A 15,585-nucleotide genomic window follows, 5' to 3' on the forward strand; every position below is an offset into this window, starting at 1 on the left:
CCCACTTACACCAAATTTACTTTACATCATCATACTTTCCAAACATACCAAAATAAAAACACAATTTCTGGGTCTAATAATTGTAAAGTGATTAATGAGACCAGTCAATCCTAATTACAAAGCTGGTTAATGAAGGCAAATTTTATGTATAACAGGAGCAGCCATCTGTGTTGGCCCGAAGGGGAAGAAAATCTTTCCTGTTTTGCAAATACTGATGATTAAATCATAGTATTTTTTAGTCTCAACTTGAAAAACAGTACATGTACAGCTGATTTGAAGACAATATTCAGTATCTGCAGAGCCACTGTGAACACCAGCTGAGTGTTTGTTCTGTACGAGCTCTGAGGCGTCACATAAGACAACCAGCCAGTTTCATACAGCACTGTTCTCCTGCAGCGTGCGGTCCACAGTGCACTCAGGAGCACACTCATGCCAGACGTGGCAGGACTGGGAGTAAAAACACTTTAACTGGGACAGCGTGGAGGAGGAGAGCGTCACGTTCAGCTGGAGGAGCACCGACCAAAAACTCAGGGATATGTCCAGCAACACTGGAAGAGGTAAATACACACAAGACAAGCTGAGCGCTCAGACTCTTCTCCTGTTCAGCTGTACATTTCCTGTCATTAACAGGAAGTAAAAATAAAAGTCTTTATTAAGGCGAGTCTTTATTCCCCCTAGTTAAGGTTAAGGTTACTTTATTGTCTCTTGTGTGGGAGAAATTTGTCCTGGATTAAAGGAACTGCAGCATCAAACAGACATTAAATAAAACACATTAATAGGAACTCAGAGGGAGTCTGAAATAAACACTAAGCAAGTTGATCACAAAGTCACTGTGAATGACAGCGTGTTTAACTTTGTCAGTTGTTTTTTATTTATGTGTGGCTTTAATTTGGAAAAAAATTAGCCCCTAATAATTTAGTATTCATAAGAATTATACAAACATGTATTAAATAGTCAGTACATAATTGTAAGAGTTTATTAATGTATTTGTCAACAACTATAATGGTAACACTTTATAAAATAGCAGTAATAAATGGTAAATAGTATAATATAGTTAATTAAACATTAGTTAATAGTTATTCAACTGTTATTAACATTTATTAAGTAATTGTTCATGTAAGATTGCAACAGATGTTTATAACATTTTGTAAATACTTGATAAATAATTTGTGGCTCATCTATAAACATTATTTGGATGGTAACTAATAAACCTTTACATTTTCTTTATAAATGGTTTATAAAGCATTTCACTGTTTATTAACAGTCAACTAACTATTAACTTAAGTTTATTTACTATAAATTGACCATTTTTGGATGATTATTACAAAGCATTACCATTATAGTTTTGTTTAGTTTTACTATATTGTCCTTTATTATATATTCAATTTTATTATTTTATTTCCCATTTAATAAATACCATTAATAAATGGTAAATTAAACTTTAGGCAACAGTTATTTCACTGTTAATAAACCATGTATTAAGCAATTGTGCAGGCATTTAAAAACCATTTACAAAGGTTTAAAAGCAATTACTTAATAAATTGTTTTTTTAAAGCATTTCATTGTTTGTTAACAGTGAAAATAACTCAAGTTTAATTCAACATAAATGTACCATTTATTTTTTTATTGATGGTTATTATGAAGTGTTTCCACGGAGTTAAGACCGGTATGTAAATATATAACAAATGACAATATAGTACAGTTGCAATAATAGAAACATGTCCTCACAGGAGAAGTTATAAACAAATACTGTACAATAATAAACACCTTCTTCTAACTACATTACAGTGTGTTATAACCCATTTAATAAACGTTAACATGTTGCCAGGAAGACTTAAAGTTGAATGTTGGTCTTTATTTTAAACCTCTAACTTAATTTGAAATAAAGTTGTGTAGGATTGAATCATGCACTTGCACTTTTAAGGGCAGTGTTGGAGGCCTATGGGATGCAGAGAGGTGTCCTGTCCGCTCATTGTTGACTCTTGACGGAGTGAATTGTGGTTTCCCTCTGGTTGCTGTGCGGGATATTAAGGACGTTAATTGGATGACACTTAAAGCTGTCAAATATAAATTTAGAAACAATCGTCCCCTGGTCAGAGACACTTCAGCTGGGTCAATCATGGAGCAGCAGGAGGCTAACGACTCCCATCTATCTATCTATCTATCTATCTATCTATCTATCTATCTATCTATCTATCTATCTATCTATCTAGTTTTCGGGATTAAATCAAGCTTTTGTGGGTTTTTTCGTCGTGCACACGCGGCGTCCGTGCACCCCCGCGCGTGCACGTGCGCGCCCCCGCCGCGCCCCCCCTCCGGGTCTGCTCCGCTTTAATATCCTGCAGGTTGATGAAGCTTGGCGGGGAGATTTTTTTCCACACTCCGCTGGCAGCGTTAATAGAGGCTCCCCCCTCTCCTCTCCCCTCCTCTCTCCTCCTCTACTCCCCTCCTCTCCTCTCCTCCCTCCCTCCCTTCCTCCCTTCATCGGCCTCGTCCGGCTGTTTGATGTGGAAATGAAAGCTGGGAAAAGGCTGAGAAAGAGAAGCGTCTCAATGGGTTAAATTAAAAGCAGTGGTGTTCTTGCAGAGTCACCACCGTGCAGTCTGTAGAGAAGACAGGGGAGGCTGCTGGTTTCTTCTGTTTTGCTGTTTGCCGGGAAAAAACGTGTTTTATGGTCCTGTTGGGTTATTTTGCACGTGCAATATATTACAACTGTAATATATGTATATGTATGAAAACCAAATAAATTGTTATATATATATTTTTTTATTATTCACACATTATTTACAAACACGTTGATATACGTAACAGACATGACACGAGCAATGATAAATGACAAGCTTCATATGCATTTAAATGTCATTAATAATATTGATATGTCTAAAAATGAAGTAACTTCTTATATTGTAAAAACTATTTTATGTTTAGCCTACAACAACAAAAAAGCAGGCCTATAATGTGTACCATAATCTTCTTATATATTCCTCAATGCTCAAAAATAACAATAAACACGATTTATGTGTTTCTTAAAAAAACGACGCAACACAATTTGATTTAAAGTAGATTAAAACGTACACATTAAAAGACAGTTTCAAGATAAACCATGCAAAAATGATGTGGGCTGATTCCATGTTTGTTTTAATCACTTCATTTTTGCTTAACTTTGAATTGATGTCAGTATGTTGGTTTGTTCAAATAGGATTGTTTACTTAACTGAATGTGTCTCTTTAATTTCAACACTCACCTTCACTGAGACTCATGTAACAAATAAGTGGTGTGTGAATGAGAGTGGTGAGAATAAGCCTGCAGGTGTTAAACAGGTGTTGATTAGGTGGTAAGTAATAAAACAATAATCAAATTGAAAGATGCTGTTAGGTTAACTTGGGTTAAAATAATGCAACAATCTAATATATTGTGTGATTTCTGGTTCAGAAGTTGTAATTTTTTAGTCCATTTAACAGTTTAGACCTAAATTAAAAAGTGTCTTCGAAGACAGACTTAAGATAAACCAACTTTATTGGTAAAACCCCCTTCAACACTCCTTTTTAAATAATCTTGACTGATACTCACGGCCTTTTTTTCTTTGTTTTTCCTCCGTGTCCTCGACTCTTTTTGATGTAAAACTTCATTACACTCCTCGCTACACTTTATCAATACGACTTGTCAGTTTTCATGGACAACTTAATATTCTGCTTTAGAAAATGAAATAATTTTCGTCTGTGTACTTGTGTGTATATTCTGTATAACCCTGAGGCTACAACACGTAACACTGTAATGTTTCCTCAGCTAAACTTGACAGCTACTTTTTCATTATCACTTGCAACATTAAACGAGTTAATGACTTAAACATAAATTTTATACCGACAGAAACTCGTTGCTTGTGTGTCCACGCTTCAGAGAGTGTGTTTGTTTGAACAGTGCAGGGGTATAATGTGTAATATGTGTGTGTGTATCCGCTGTCAATGAAGTTTGAGCTAATTCTGACCTTGGGGACGGCTTTTTAAGGATCTAAACTGAAGTGTTTTGGTGAAATTAGTTTCACTGCTCTGTCTTCTAAGTGTATGTATGACCTCTGAAATTGTTTTGCCGTGACGTTGGCATGTCTCGGGTTCCATGACATTTATGAGTGTTCATCCCCCCTCCTCCCCCAGGTCATGGGGGCCTTAACCAACTAGGTGGAATGTTTGTTAATGGACGCCCGCTTCCGGAGGTGATCCGGCAACGCATTGTGGACATGGCCCACCAAGGGGTCCGGCCCTGCGACATCTCTCGGCAGCTCCGAGTCAGCCACGGCTGCGTCAGCAAGATCCTGGGACGGTGAGTGCGTCCACAAGCACCTTACTCAACTTCCTGTTACTGTTAATCATCCTGATCTTCGACCTCTGAAAGTCTGTTTACTTACCCGAGACACTTTGGTGTTTGTCTCACAGCCAAGCCAGAACCTTCACTTGCTTCATCCTACTCCTCTTCCGTCTTTCTTCCAGCTACTACGAGACAGGCAGCATCAAACCCGGTGTTATCGGCGGCTCCAAGCCTAAAGTGGCCACCCCGAAAGTTGTCGACAAAATCGCAGACTACAAAAGGCAGAATCCCACCATGTTCGCCTGGGAGATCAGAGACAGGCTTCTGGCAGAGGGAGTGTGTGACGGCGACACGGTGCCCAGCGTGAGCTCCATTAACAGGTGACAAACTGAATTATGAATGAAATCCTGTTAGAGCTGCAAATACGCCACTGGGGCTCAGCAGCATGTAGATATCTGGAGGCAGAGTGCATATTCCTGAACATATTCTTTGATATGCTGGTGTTAAATATAGAAATTATTGTTTTTGTTCCAGAATAATTAGAACAAAGGTCCAGCAGCCGTTCAATCTGCCTCTGGATGGAAAAGGCCTGAGTCCAGGACAAACATTAAGTAAGTCTAATTGAGGCTACATCGCCGTCCATATCGCCGAGCGTGATCATGTGATGGTGAAGGATTGAGGTTAAAGATTAAAGAACGTGCCTCGATGTTGTGTAGGATTAAGCTCTTGACCGTGGGATGTACAGTATCATTTCCGCTCTGTGTCTCAAATGCGTCTCTCTTTCTCTCAGTCCCCAGTTCGGCAGTCACGCCTCCCGAGTCTCCACAGTCTGACTCTTTGGGCTCCACCTACTCCATCAGCGGCTTGTTGGGGATCCCCCAGCCGAGCGCCGAGGGCAAGAGGAACCACGATGACAGTAAGAGTTAGATCAAATGAGGGAGGCCCCACACATTGGCATCATTTTGTTTTATTGTGGCGGAGCAAAGGAAGACCATCAGAAGTGTAGTTTCGGAGCAAGAAACTGTAATAATTTCCAAATATAAGCACTTTTGTCAGGTTAATGTTTAGTTTCTGGAGCAGTTATTTGACCTTTATGTTACTTGAAATTGATTGAGAACATGTTTTTCTGTCACAAGGGAGAACAGGCCAAGAGGCATCAAACAAATGTGGGAATGAAAACCTTTAAATAACAACATGGTTTGCAGTTTCACCACACGTTTCCCTCACCATCTTCTTCTTCTTCCTCCTCAGGCGATCAGGAGAGCTGCCGGCACAGCGTGGACTCTCAGGGCAGCGGAGGCGTCCCGAGGAAACAGATGAGACTGGATCACTTCGTCGCAGCCACGCAACAACTGGACTGTGGGTTTGATCGTCACCACTATCCGCCGGACTCATTCGGCTCGGCCTCCGGCAGCAAGACGGAGCAGGTAGAAACAAGTTTAATGTTTGACATGCAGTGAAACACTTCTCAGGAAGCATTTATAGGGAGCTAGATTTACTTTTCTTGGTCTTGTTTCCTTCTTTTCTTTCCTTTTCAGATTCAGATTTTCATAAATTGAAAAAAATGTAAATTCTGTCTTTGCTTTTTCTGACTTGCACACATGCATATTTGCTCTGTACACCAATAGCTAATCCCTGTTCATCATCCCCAGACTTTGTACCCGCTGTCCCTCATCAATGGCAGCCTAGATGAGGCCAAGACCAGCCTCTCAACATCCAGCTCTGCCATTGGACGGAATCTGACGGCGCACCAGAGCTACACCATGGTGACTGGTGAGACTTCCCCTTTGACCTGCCGACTCCATAACACAACAGTGCACCAGTGTCCTGAAGCCACTCACTCTTTTGTTTATTTCTGACATTTCACTCATTCTAAGTTCCACTCATTTGTGTCCATTCTCTCACCCGCCTGCACACTGGCTGCCGTCACCACCTCAGAGCCCCTACAGTCCCTGCCGCTCTGTCTGAAACAGGAAATGTCCCCAGAAGTGACCAGCACGAGCCCCTCCCCAAACATGGCAGCCTCCAACCTGGCGTTCGTGGAGCTGCAGGCGCTGCAGAAGCCCGTTTCTGTCAGCTGCAGCAGCAACAGCTACGGCAACTCCAACCATTACCCCAACGCCTTCAACTCATTCTCCCATCATGCACCTGTGTACGGCCAGTTCAGCAGTCAGTCTATCATGTCAGGTAACGCTGGCCTCCACCTCATTCATGTTCATTTGTGCTGTGCGACTTCTTGTAAGGGGCAGTCAGTGCAAGGCTGCGACTAAAGTTTATTTTGATTGTTGATTAATCTGTGGTTTAGTAGATTTATTTTTTGATTTGTTTGGTCCATTAATTGTCAGAAAATGGTGGAATCTTCAGGATGAAGTTGACTAATCTCAATTTCACCGGTTTATTCTGGCCATGTCAACAAACATGCTAACATTTTGGCTAAAAAAGTGTTTTAGTCATTGTCATGTCTTCAAGAATAGAAATATATGGGACTTAGACGCCTGCTGACGGCAACTGTTCTAAATTATTTGATAACTTTTGAACCTCTAATCTTATCCATATCTTTTTAAAAACTCAGAGTTTCTCAGCTTTTTCAGTGGCATCGCACATGCTTTGTTTGGACATTCAGGGGCTCCGTAGTGAACCTGAGTGCACCATCCCGTTCTGCAACATTGATTTGTCAAGGAAACCCGCGTAGTTTCTTGCTCTTGGCCAATGAAAAATGGTTGTAGCCAAGCTACTTTTGTTGCTAATGTCCTCTATTATGATTTAATAACCTATTTACTCTCTGAACTTTTTTGGACACATCTACATCTAAAATATTACAGCTGTTTCTCACTGAAAACACAGAGGATAATATTATTATAATTGTCTTGTTTAGGAAAGGTCAAATGTTGACAAAAAACGTCTAAAACGTCTCAGTACATATTTTGTTATTAGAAAAACGAAACTTCCTGAGGTTCTGTCTGAGTGCACAGTAAAAAAAACCACAACATTTTGTTTTGTTTTTTAAAACATTCTGGTAAATTCATCAATTCTCGGACAAAGCAAATGTAAAACCAGACTTTAAATGAGTCAGACTGAAACAGAAGGTTCTCCAGATTCAAATGATGATGACACTTGACTGCGAGAATAAGGTAGGAAAAGCTAAATAAACACAGGAGAGTCAGGCACTCCAAACATTGTTCTAGGTCTTTGAGGGTCAAGCCAATCACCTGCCAACTCCTGTATACTGTATGAATGCAATGGTGGATATATTTTTAGTGAAGTGGATTTAATGACACAACTTCCATTTTCCTCCATGCTCTGATGAAGGCCACCGGGATGAAGCATGTTTGTTGACATGGCTCTGGGAAACTGGTGAAATTGAAATGAATCAACTTTGTCTTGAAGATCTGTGTGTGTGCCACCTTTTTACCTTTATTTATTCAGAAGTTGGAATATATGACTTTGGTTTATCACCACAAAACAAACACTGGGGAGGTGCATACTTGCAAAAATTAGTTAACCAAACCATTCCCCAGATATCTTGTTAGTCTAAAGCTCTAAAACTGTCAATTTACAATTAAACAAGCCAAACCAAACCAGCAAATACTCACACCCGAGTAGCTGAACAACAGACTAATTCTGTTTATTTTCTCTGCAGCAAAACCAAACCTTAAACCAGAACATCTTGTAACTGTAACAAAAGCATCTTGATGTTAAAGATGTGTATTTTGTTGTGTGTGTGTGTTTTTAGGGCGTGACATGGTGAGCTCCACCCTGCCAGGCTACCCACCTCACATCCCCTCCCCGGCCCAGACGGGATACTCCACCTCTGCTATCACAGGCATGGTCGCAGGTAAGCTCGTCTTCACCCCCACAGTTTAAAAGTCGAATTGAGGATGAGGCAGAAAATGAAAAGCAAATGAGCCCGACAGGTAGAAGAAAGAGAAGAAGAAAGAGAGGCAGGGGTGGAGGCTTGTAGACGGCTGAGTCGATGAGTAGTCTTGCCAGGGTGGCGAACTGCGCTGTGTGTGTGTGTGCGTGGATGCACACGGGCCCAGGGGGTACAGGGAGCAGGCTGGGGGGTTCCGCCCTGCTGCCCACACCCCCTCCACCCAGACACCTCTGACCACACATCGCCATGGGAACCAGGGGGCCCAGGAGGGAGATGCAGGGTGGGCGGAGGGGGTGTAAAGTCTGGGTATGAGCGAAGAGGAGGAGGTCTTTGTGGTGTGTGTGTCTCACTGTGTGTGTGTGTGTGTGTGTCTACGTCAGGATGCCTGCATACGACCAGAGACAGAGAGAGTGTGTGTGTGTGTGTCTGTGTGTGATGTGCCTTTTTTTTATTTGAAGTCTGCCCTCCGAAGCGCGAAATGAGAGGGTCTGATTTATTATTTTTCTGGTGGGCTCGCTGTGAGGAAGCGTTGCTACACAATTACTGAGTGAAAGGGGGGTGGAGGGGGGGTTAGGAAAGGAGGAGGAGGTGGAGGAGGAGGTGGGGAGCTCAGGGATTCATTCCAGCCAACATAATTACCAATTAGATATTGGAATGTTAAAAAAAAGAGAAGAGAAAGAAAGAGGAGTGCCAGAGAGGCTGAAGCAGGAAGTGCAGGTTGGAGAAGAGGAGGAGGGCATTTCGGAGGGCGATGCGAGGGGCCGAGCGTTCACCAGAGAGGGCGTAGAGGCTAGCTGCATCCACGCACCACTGGTCCGAGGGATTTTACCCTCAGCCGTCCACCTGCACCACAGATTAATGGTTTACAGGCTGCACTAACTGTTGGTGAATTATGAGCTAAGGCTGAGCTCAAGCTGGCACACACACACAAACAACACCGCCCTGTAGAGCTTGCGGCGACGTCTCAGTCTTTTAATAAAGAGCGTTGTCTCGATGTCTCTTCAGTGTTTTATGAAGTTTTTTTTTCTTCCCCGGCAGCAGGCACAGACTACTCGGGTCAGACCTACAGCCATTCACCCTACACCTCCTACAGTGACGCCTGGAGGTTCACCAACTCCAGCATACTGGGTGAGTGAGGACACACTGTTTACTTTGCTGAGCACATTACCTCTGACCTCCAAAATAAAAGACAAATTATTTAGATGTTGAAAGGGTTTTTTCATAAGATTTACTTCTACATCATGACTAGAATTGAACTTGACGGCCGCAGGAAGTGACCTCAGTCGTATTATCACGTTTATTTATTTATGTTTTTGTTTAGTTGATGCATCGGTATACAAATACAACATGTAAACACGCCTGATTTTAGCAAGAATGCTAATTTATACCCATAGTCCCGAGGCAGGAAACGGAAACAGTAACAACTAGAATGGCACTCAGTAGAGCGCATACCTCTGCCAAGGCCCAGCAGTCCCCTTTGATTCAATCAAGCCTAATCCAGTATCAAATAAAACATATTTAAATCTGCTTGAAACTGATTTTTATTTGGTTCCATGTCAGATTGTACTCAATCACAGATATCAGCCACTTAAATACACATGATTTTTTTCATTGAGGGGAACAGAAATGTGGGAAAACGACCTATCTCGCAATGGTAAAGAAAGTAAGAAAAATGTTCCTGGATCCAACCGTTTATCAGCATCCACACCAAATGTTAATGAGGTCTATTCTGGGCCAAGACACATCCTCTGTCCAAGTTTGGTGGACATCAGTTCAGTAGTTTTTGTGTAATCCTGCTGACAAACCAACCAACAAACAGACAAACAAATAAATCTGTCCTCTGTGGTTCGTTCTGAGGTTTCTTCCGTGTTTTTCTGTGTTATTTTGGGGGGATGTTTTCCTTACCAGTCGAGGGTGTTGTTCACTTTACAGATTATTTAGAATTTACTTACAGTAAGACTTTAGGCTCCACATTATTTCATATTTTTATCTATTTATTTCACTTACTGAACCATAAGAACAGGCCGTCATAGGCAGATCAGACTGTGTTCACTTTGTCATCTTCTTACTATAATGAGAAATACAAGGATTTCAGTGAAGTTTAAATCTGTGTGGGAAGTGGAGTCAGACATAGTCAATTAGCTGCAACATATGTTGAGTATTGTCATAAACTAAGAGAAACAAGACACACTAGATGTTTCTGTGAGTTTAAAATGTTTTCTCTTCATCTATTTAGGTTTCTTGCATAAAATGTAATCATTCAATAATATGTAGCTTAAACATTCACGGCAGTAACGCTTTTTTTGAATCTGAATTTGAATGTAAACTTTTATTTCATCGGGAAAAGTCCCATTAAAGTTGGAAACCTCTTTAACAACAAAAACATATGAAATCAGACAACAGAAGATTATGATACTAAAAAGGCTCAAATAAACAAAGAAAGGAGACGATCAACAATGAATCATTTATCATGGTTTAAAAGATGAGATACATACAACTGTACTTCAGTCTCCACAACTGACAAACATTTCACTTACACTGCTCCATCTTGGTCTCTTAAGTAATATTCTCAAGGCATCATTATAACAATTATCAATTAAAATAGTAATTTTTCAAGAAAAAGTAGCACAAATTCTCTGATTTCTGCTTCTTTTTTCTGGTTTCTTTCCTCCTCTATGACAGTAAACTGAATATATTTGAGTCGTGGACAAATCGAGACAAGTGAAGATGTTATCTTGGGCCTTTTTTTTAAACACTGATCAACATTTTTCACCATTTTATGACATTTTATAAACCAAACAACTTCGATTAATCGAGAAAATCCAACAATGAAAATAATCGTTAGCGGCAGCCCTATCAGATACATGAATCTAAATTGTTTTAACAGACTGTTCCAGGAAATAGGAAAGCAGCTGTTCACAAATCTTTATCTTCACAGTCCAAGTCACAGTAGATCAAGAGGAAACCTTCAAAATAAGTGTCCCAACAGTCCCTGACACTGGGGACAGACAGCAGATATGTGTCTGGCACTCTGAGATAATCATTGCAAGATCACACAGCAAATTGTACATTAATTATTTTTTTTAAAAAGTAAAAAAAGAAGCGGTATATCAGCCTGTTTTTGCTCTGATGGTGCAGACGATTAACTCACTGGTGAATTATAGCCTACATAATCTCTTTCTCAGCAGTATGGAGGCATGTAAATCATGTGTTTGTGTTGTTTAGAGAAAGAAAGTCCTGTTTTTCTGTCCTCATCATCTTCTTCTTCATTCATTAAGAGTCATGAGGGGGGCTTTAGACTCATCCACTCGCAGGACAAACAGTCCAAGCCGCTCTCTAACCATCTGCTGTGAAAAAACCTGGGATAAGATGGATAAAGAAAGTCTGACCCACCACCTTGCACTTCCTGAACGCCCTCCATCTGTGTTGTCTCCCCCCGCAGGTTCACCCTACTACTACAGCTCGGCCTCCCGCACAGCTCCACCGTCTGCAGCCGCCTACGACCACCTCTAGTCCCAGAGAGAGCGAGAGGGAGAGAGCTTTACATCAGCTGAAAACTGGGTGTGAACTTGAGACTCTGCTGAAGGACCAGCACCTACACCCACTCATGTGTTATTTATTTCTCTGACTCATGCACGTTTACACACACACACACGTCCTCCTGTTGTCTCCACAGCTGTTTTTTGGCCAAAGACTTTCTTTTCTCGCACATCATGCAACATGACACCACTGATCCAGTGAACACGGATATGCAACGCCTTCCTACTGAACTATGCCTGCTTTTGTTTACAATGCTTTCCATCACGAGCCCATCCATTCCTCCTGATGTGTGTCTGCTTGCATATTTGACTCATTTTCCCTGTAAATTCAGATTTAAAGAGCTTTTCCTGTAGACTTAAAAAAGAAAAAAAAGGTGCCACCTGCCCTCACATGCCACCCTCAAAGACAATTAATGCATCTGTCTAGCAATATGTACATAATGTAAATGATGAATTACTTACGGGGAAGTGATGCAATTTGATGATGAAGATGATTTGGCTACTAAAACCAACAAGGCTTGAAATACATTTTTTGTTTCTGCGTCAAATAAATTGAGTTTGTTGTCATGCTGATGTTCTGATGTTTGGTAAGAACTGTGACTATTTTTTCTTATACTGTTATTAATATTATTGCAGATGTAAATAATGAATTTCTAAAGAATTATTTTAATTAAAAGCATGACAAATTTACTGCTGGTCTCACTGGTGTCTTTTTCAAAAGGATGGTGCTGATTTTACTTATTGAAAACAATCATACATTTCTTCTTATTATTATTATTATTATCATTATTATTATTACACGTCAACTCAGCTTCATATCCTGAAATGTTGCATTTTTTTTATAACTCTCAGCGTTTTTAAAAGGACGAAAGCAATGATCCTGCAAACACGCGCATCTGTTTAATTTCTTTTTTTATTTTCTGCATCATGTAGTTTTATTTGCAATTATTTCGTCCCTCTTTGTGGCCTCGTAATTGCGGCGCGTTAACGACGCCACGGTTCGGCGCTGCCGCGGCCCACCTGGTGCCGCCGCAGCCGCGTGGGACGGCGCGGGGATGATGGAGGAGGAGGAGGAGGAGGAGGAGGAGGAGGAGGAGGAGGAGGAGGAGGGAGAGGAGGAGGAGGAGGTGGAGGAGGAGGAGGAAGAGGGTGAGGAGGAGGTGGGAGAGGAAGAGGAGGGAGAGGAGGAGGAGGAGCATGTTGTAGTGATACCTGTTAGCAGAGCATAATCTTGTATGAGTCAAGACTTTTATTGATTTTATAGTTCAAATCAAAACAATTACATGAAAATAAGTGAGAGAGAAAAACCAAAATTATCTCTACATAAATAATATAAAAAAGTATTCACATTGTCTTTTACAGAGGTGCCCTGCATCTGCATGGCCAATAAAAGTAAGTGAACAACAATAAAAAGTGTAAAAGGTGTCATCTGTTTCATGCAACACATTCATTTGACTGCAGTTTATCAGTTAGCTCATGGATTCATGAAATGAATCAGGGCTGTCACAATTTTAGATTTTCACGACACGATTATCGAAGCCAAACAAATTCACGATATTATCGCGATATATAGAGAAATATGGATCCATCGTTAATTTTGTTTACTCTGTGTTTTGTCTCTTTTCTGGCAAATAAACTGTAAAAAAAAAACAAAGATGCACACGGCCGAACGATATTATCACGTGTGTATTATTGACACAATATCAATATTTATTCGTTTTTTATATCACAGTTATCGTGAATATTACAGTATTGTTTAGCATATACTGTATATGTTAGTCCATTCTGGAGCTGTTCTGGAGCTTTCAATCATAACGCACAGTCTTCTTCAGCAGCTGGAGTTGCCCACTTGTCATGAAATTGTAGATATGCAATGTAGTAATAATAAATATACTACGGATAAACTGTAAATTATGTAAAAACTATTCATACAGGTAAAAATATACCAATGTTTTACAATTTTTCTTTATGATCAAAGATGTTTTTCTTGTATTTGTTTATTTGGTCTTTGATTTGAGTTGTTTTTTTTTTGTTTATAAAACAATAGAAGTAAAAGAAAATGTGCACTCATCTGAGAAAACCTCACCTCAGACAAGGAGAGAGCAATCACTTTTAACAGGTTTTGTTTTTGGATCTCGATCTTTTTTTGCAGCTGGATAAACAAATGTGTGCTTGAACCTGCTTCAGTTTCGAAGCTTTGTGGATTTTTCTCGGCCTCTTAAGTGACGGCTGCAGTTTAGTCTCATTAGACCACTTCAGCCTCTGCACCTATTATCAGTTCACAAACGTCTGTGTGGTTCATGTCCTAATTCCTCTTTAAAGATCCCCTCAAACCCAATTACATAACTCTTGACTGAGACTTTATGAAGGCTTTTGTCTGAATTCTGAGACACTTAAAGTCCTCAATATCAGTTCAGTCAGAGCGCTATCTGCCTTCTGATGAAGATCAGCCCTGACGTCTTTCTGTTTACAGTATGCACCTCTCTTTCTCTCTGTCTCTCCGAGCCTTCGCCCTCCTCACATTTCACCATCTCTCCGACTCACCTCTTACACTTTGTATCACTGCTGTACGCACCGCCCTGTAAACTTTAAACAATAGCTGCACTTCATCCCATTGTTGTTCAAGTGGCCTGGCCCACTCCAGACAGCCCATCAACTGCCTGGACACTCATTTCTTTCCAGTTCCCTGCTCAGGCATGCAGAAACACACACATCCATATACACTCATACATACAGAGGAGCTTTCAAGCTTTCAATGTGCTTCAAACTGAACCCAATTTCAAATTCCTCAGCCAGCTGACGGCAGGCCAGAGAAGTAACGGCAGCAAACGTTAAACATTAACCGTCCCTCTGCCAAAAAACAAAACATTATACTGCTACACACAAGCCACAGCAGAAATAACTCCTCTCTGTCTCTCTCTGGGCCTATTAGCGAGAAGGTTTCGGGCCACAGTGCTTCTGGTCTGGTAATGAGCCCGGCAGCACAATACAGGCACCGGGCCGGAACAGCTGAGGGCAGACAAAGCTGGCAGGACGGGGCGACTGGGACTTACTACATTTAACACACAGCCATACCAACACTGGGAGTCCATGTGTGTGTGTGTGTGTGTGAGATAGAGAGACAGAATGTGTATCAAAAAGTGTGTGTTTGTGTGATATAACAGCGGGTGTGTGTGAGGAGAAGGCATGTGTCCCATTACCATTATGGGGACAAACTCAAAGACAGAATGGGGCCCCTGGAGAAATCGCTGCCAAAAAGGCAGCAGAGGAGTGTGTGGCAATCAGTGGGATGACGGGTCGGGGTTGTCCTGCGCCAGTCATCTGGAAAGTTCTCCACTTATCTCTGGGCCCGAGACACTGGCCAACCAATTCAGCCCGGCAAATAAGTATTATGTAGGCTGACAGAATTCATCCGTCCAAATGAGCTGCAGGACACGCTGTTGTTTTAAACTGTGAATGGCAGCGCTGCCATGTGGGCCCCGCCCGGCTCAGGCACTCTGTGGCCCTCGAGGAAACCCACATTGTGTGGGTGAACCCATCACCTTGTTTATTCATTGTCGTTCAAAACGTCCTCCTTTTCGTTGCAGCCCTTTGATAGTATGAGGTTCTTATTCTGCTTACACCTCATATACTTAGATCAGGACTAAAGGGGTTTGTTTGTGTCTCCCCTACGTACCTTTCTGACGTTTGAATTGTCTGAATTGTGTCCAACAACTTTTGGAATGGACCTGGAATGGGCCAGGGCAAGCCAGTTAGCATGCTAACTGCAGTAGATATCTGTCCTTTAATACATAAACATTATTGTAGTGGAGTTAGGCAACAAGGCTGCCAAGCCAGCGACCACAGTTCGAGACTGCGTTTCAAAATTTG

At 41.2% G+C, this 15,585-nt stretch overlaps 1 protein-coding gene across 2 annotated transcripts; it reads left to right on the forward strand.

Moving 5' to 3' along the window:
- The first annotated feature begins 535 nt into the window (after positions 1-535).
- Positions 536-11,695, forward strand: pax8 (paired box 8). Of its 2 annotated transcripts, none has more exons than XM_073478063.1 (11): positions 536-557; positions 4,152-4,317; positions 4,485-4,682; positions 4,837-4,913; positions 5,093-5,218; positions 5,554-5,729; positions 5,955-6,075; positions 6,241-6,489; positions 8,036-8,137; positions 9,215-9,304; positions 11,619-11,695. In XM_073478063.1, the coding sequence occupies exons 1-11, from the start codon at positions 536-538 to the stop codon at positions 11,687-11,689; spliced, it is 1,398 nt and encodes a 465-aa protein (XP_073334164.1). In that variant the 3' UTR covers positions 11,690-11,695. The 2 variants fall into 2 exon arrangements, with proteins under 2 accessions (XP_073334164.1, XP_073334165.1); XM_073478064.1 differs by having other exon boundaries at positions 9,218-9,304.
- Positions 11,696-15,585: the final 3,890 nt, after the last annotated feature.

The sequence above is a fragment of the Pagrus major genome, chromosome 12, assembly GCF_040436345.1.
Source record: "Pagrus major chromosome 12, Pma_NU_1.0".
Lineage (NCBI taxonomy): Eukaryota > Metazoa > Chordata > Actinopteri > Spariformes > Sparidae > Pagrus > Pagrus major.

Excerpts from the sequence above, each read along its gene's own strand:
- pax8 (XM_073478063.1), top strand. The coding sequence starts at position 536 with ATGTCCAGCAACACTGGAAGAG. Across the intron at positions 4,914-5,092 it reads GAGTCCAGGACAAACATTAA|TCCCCAGTTCGGCAGTCACG; the intron begins GTAAGTCTAATT and ends TCTTTCTCTCAG. Across the intron at positions 6,076-6,240 it reads GAGCTACACCATGGTGACTG|AGCCCCTACAGTCCCTGCCG; the intron begins GTGAGACTTCCC and ends TCACCACCTCAG.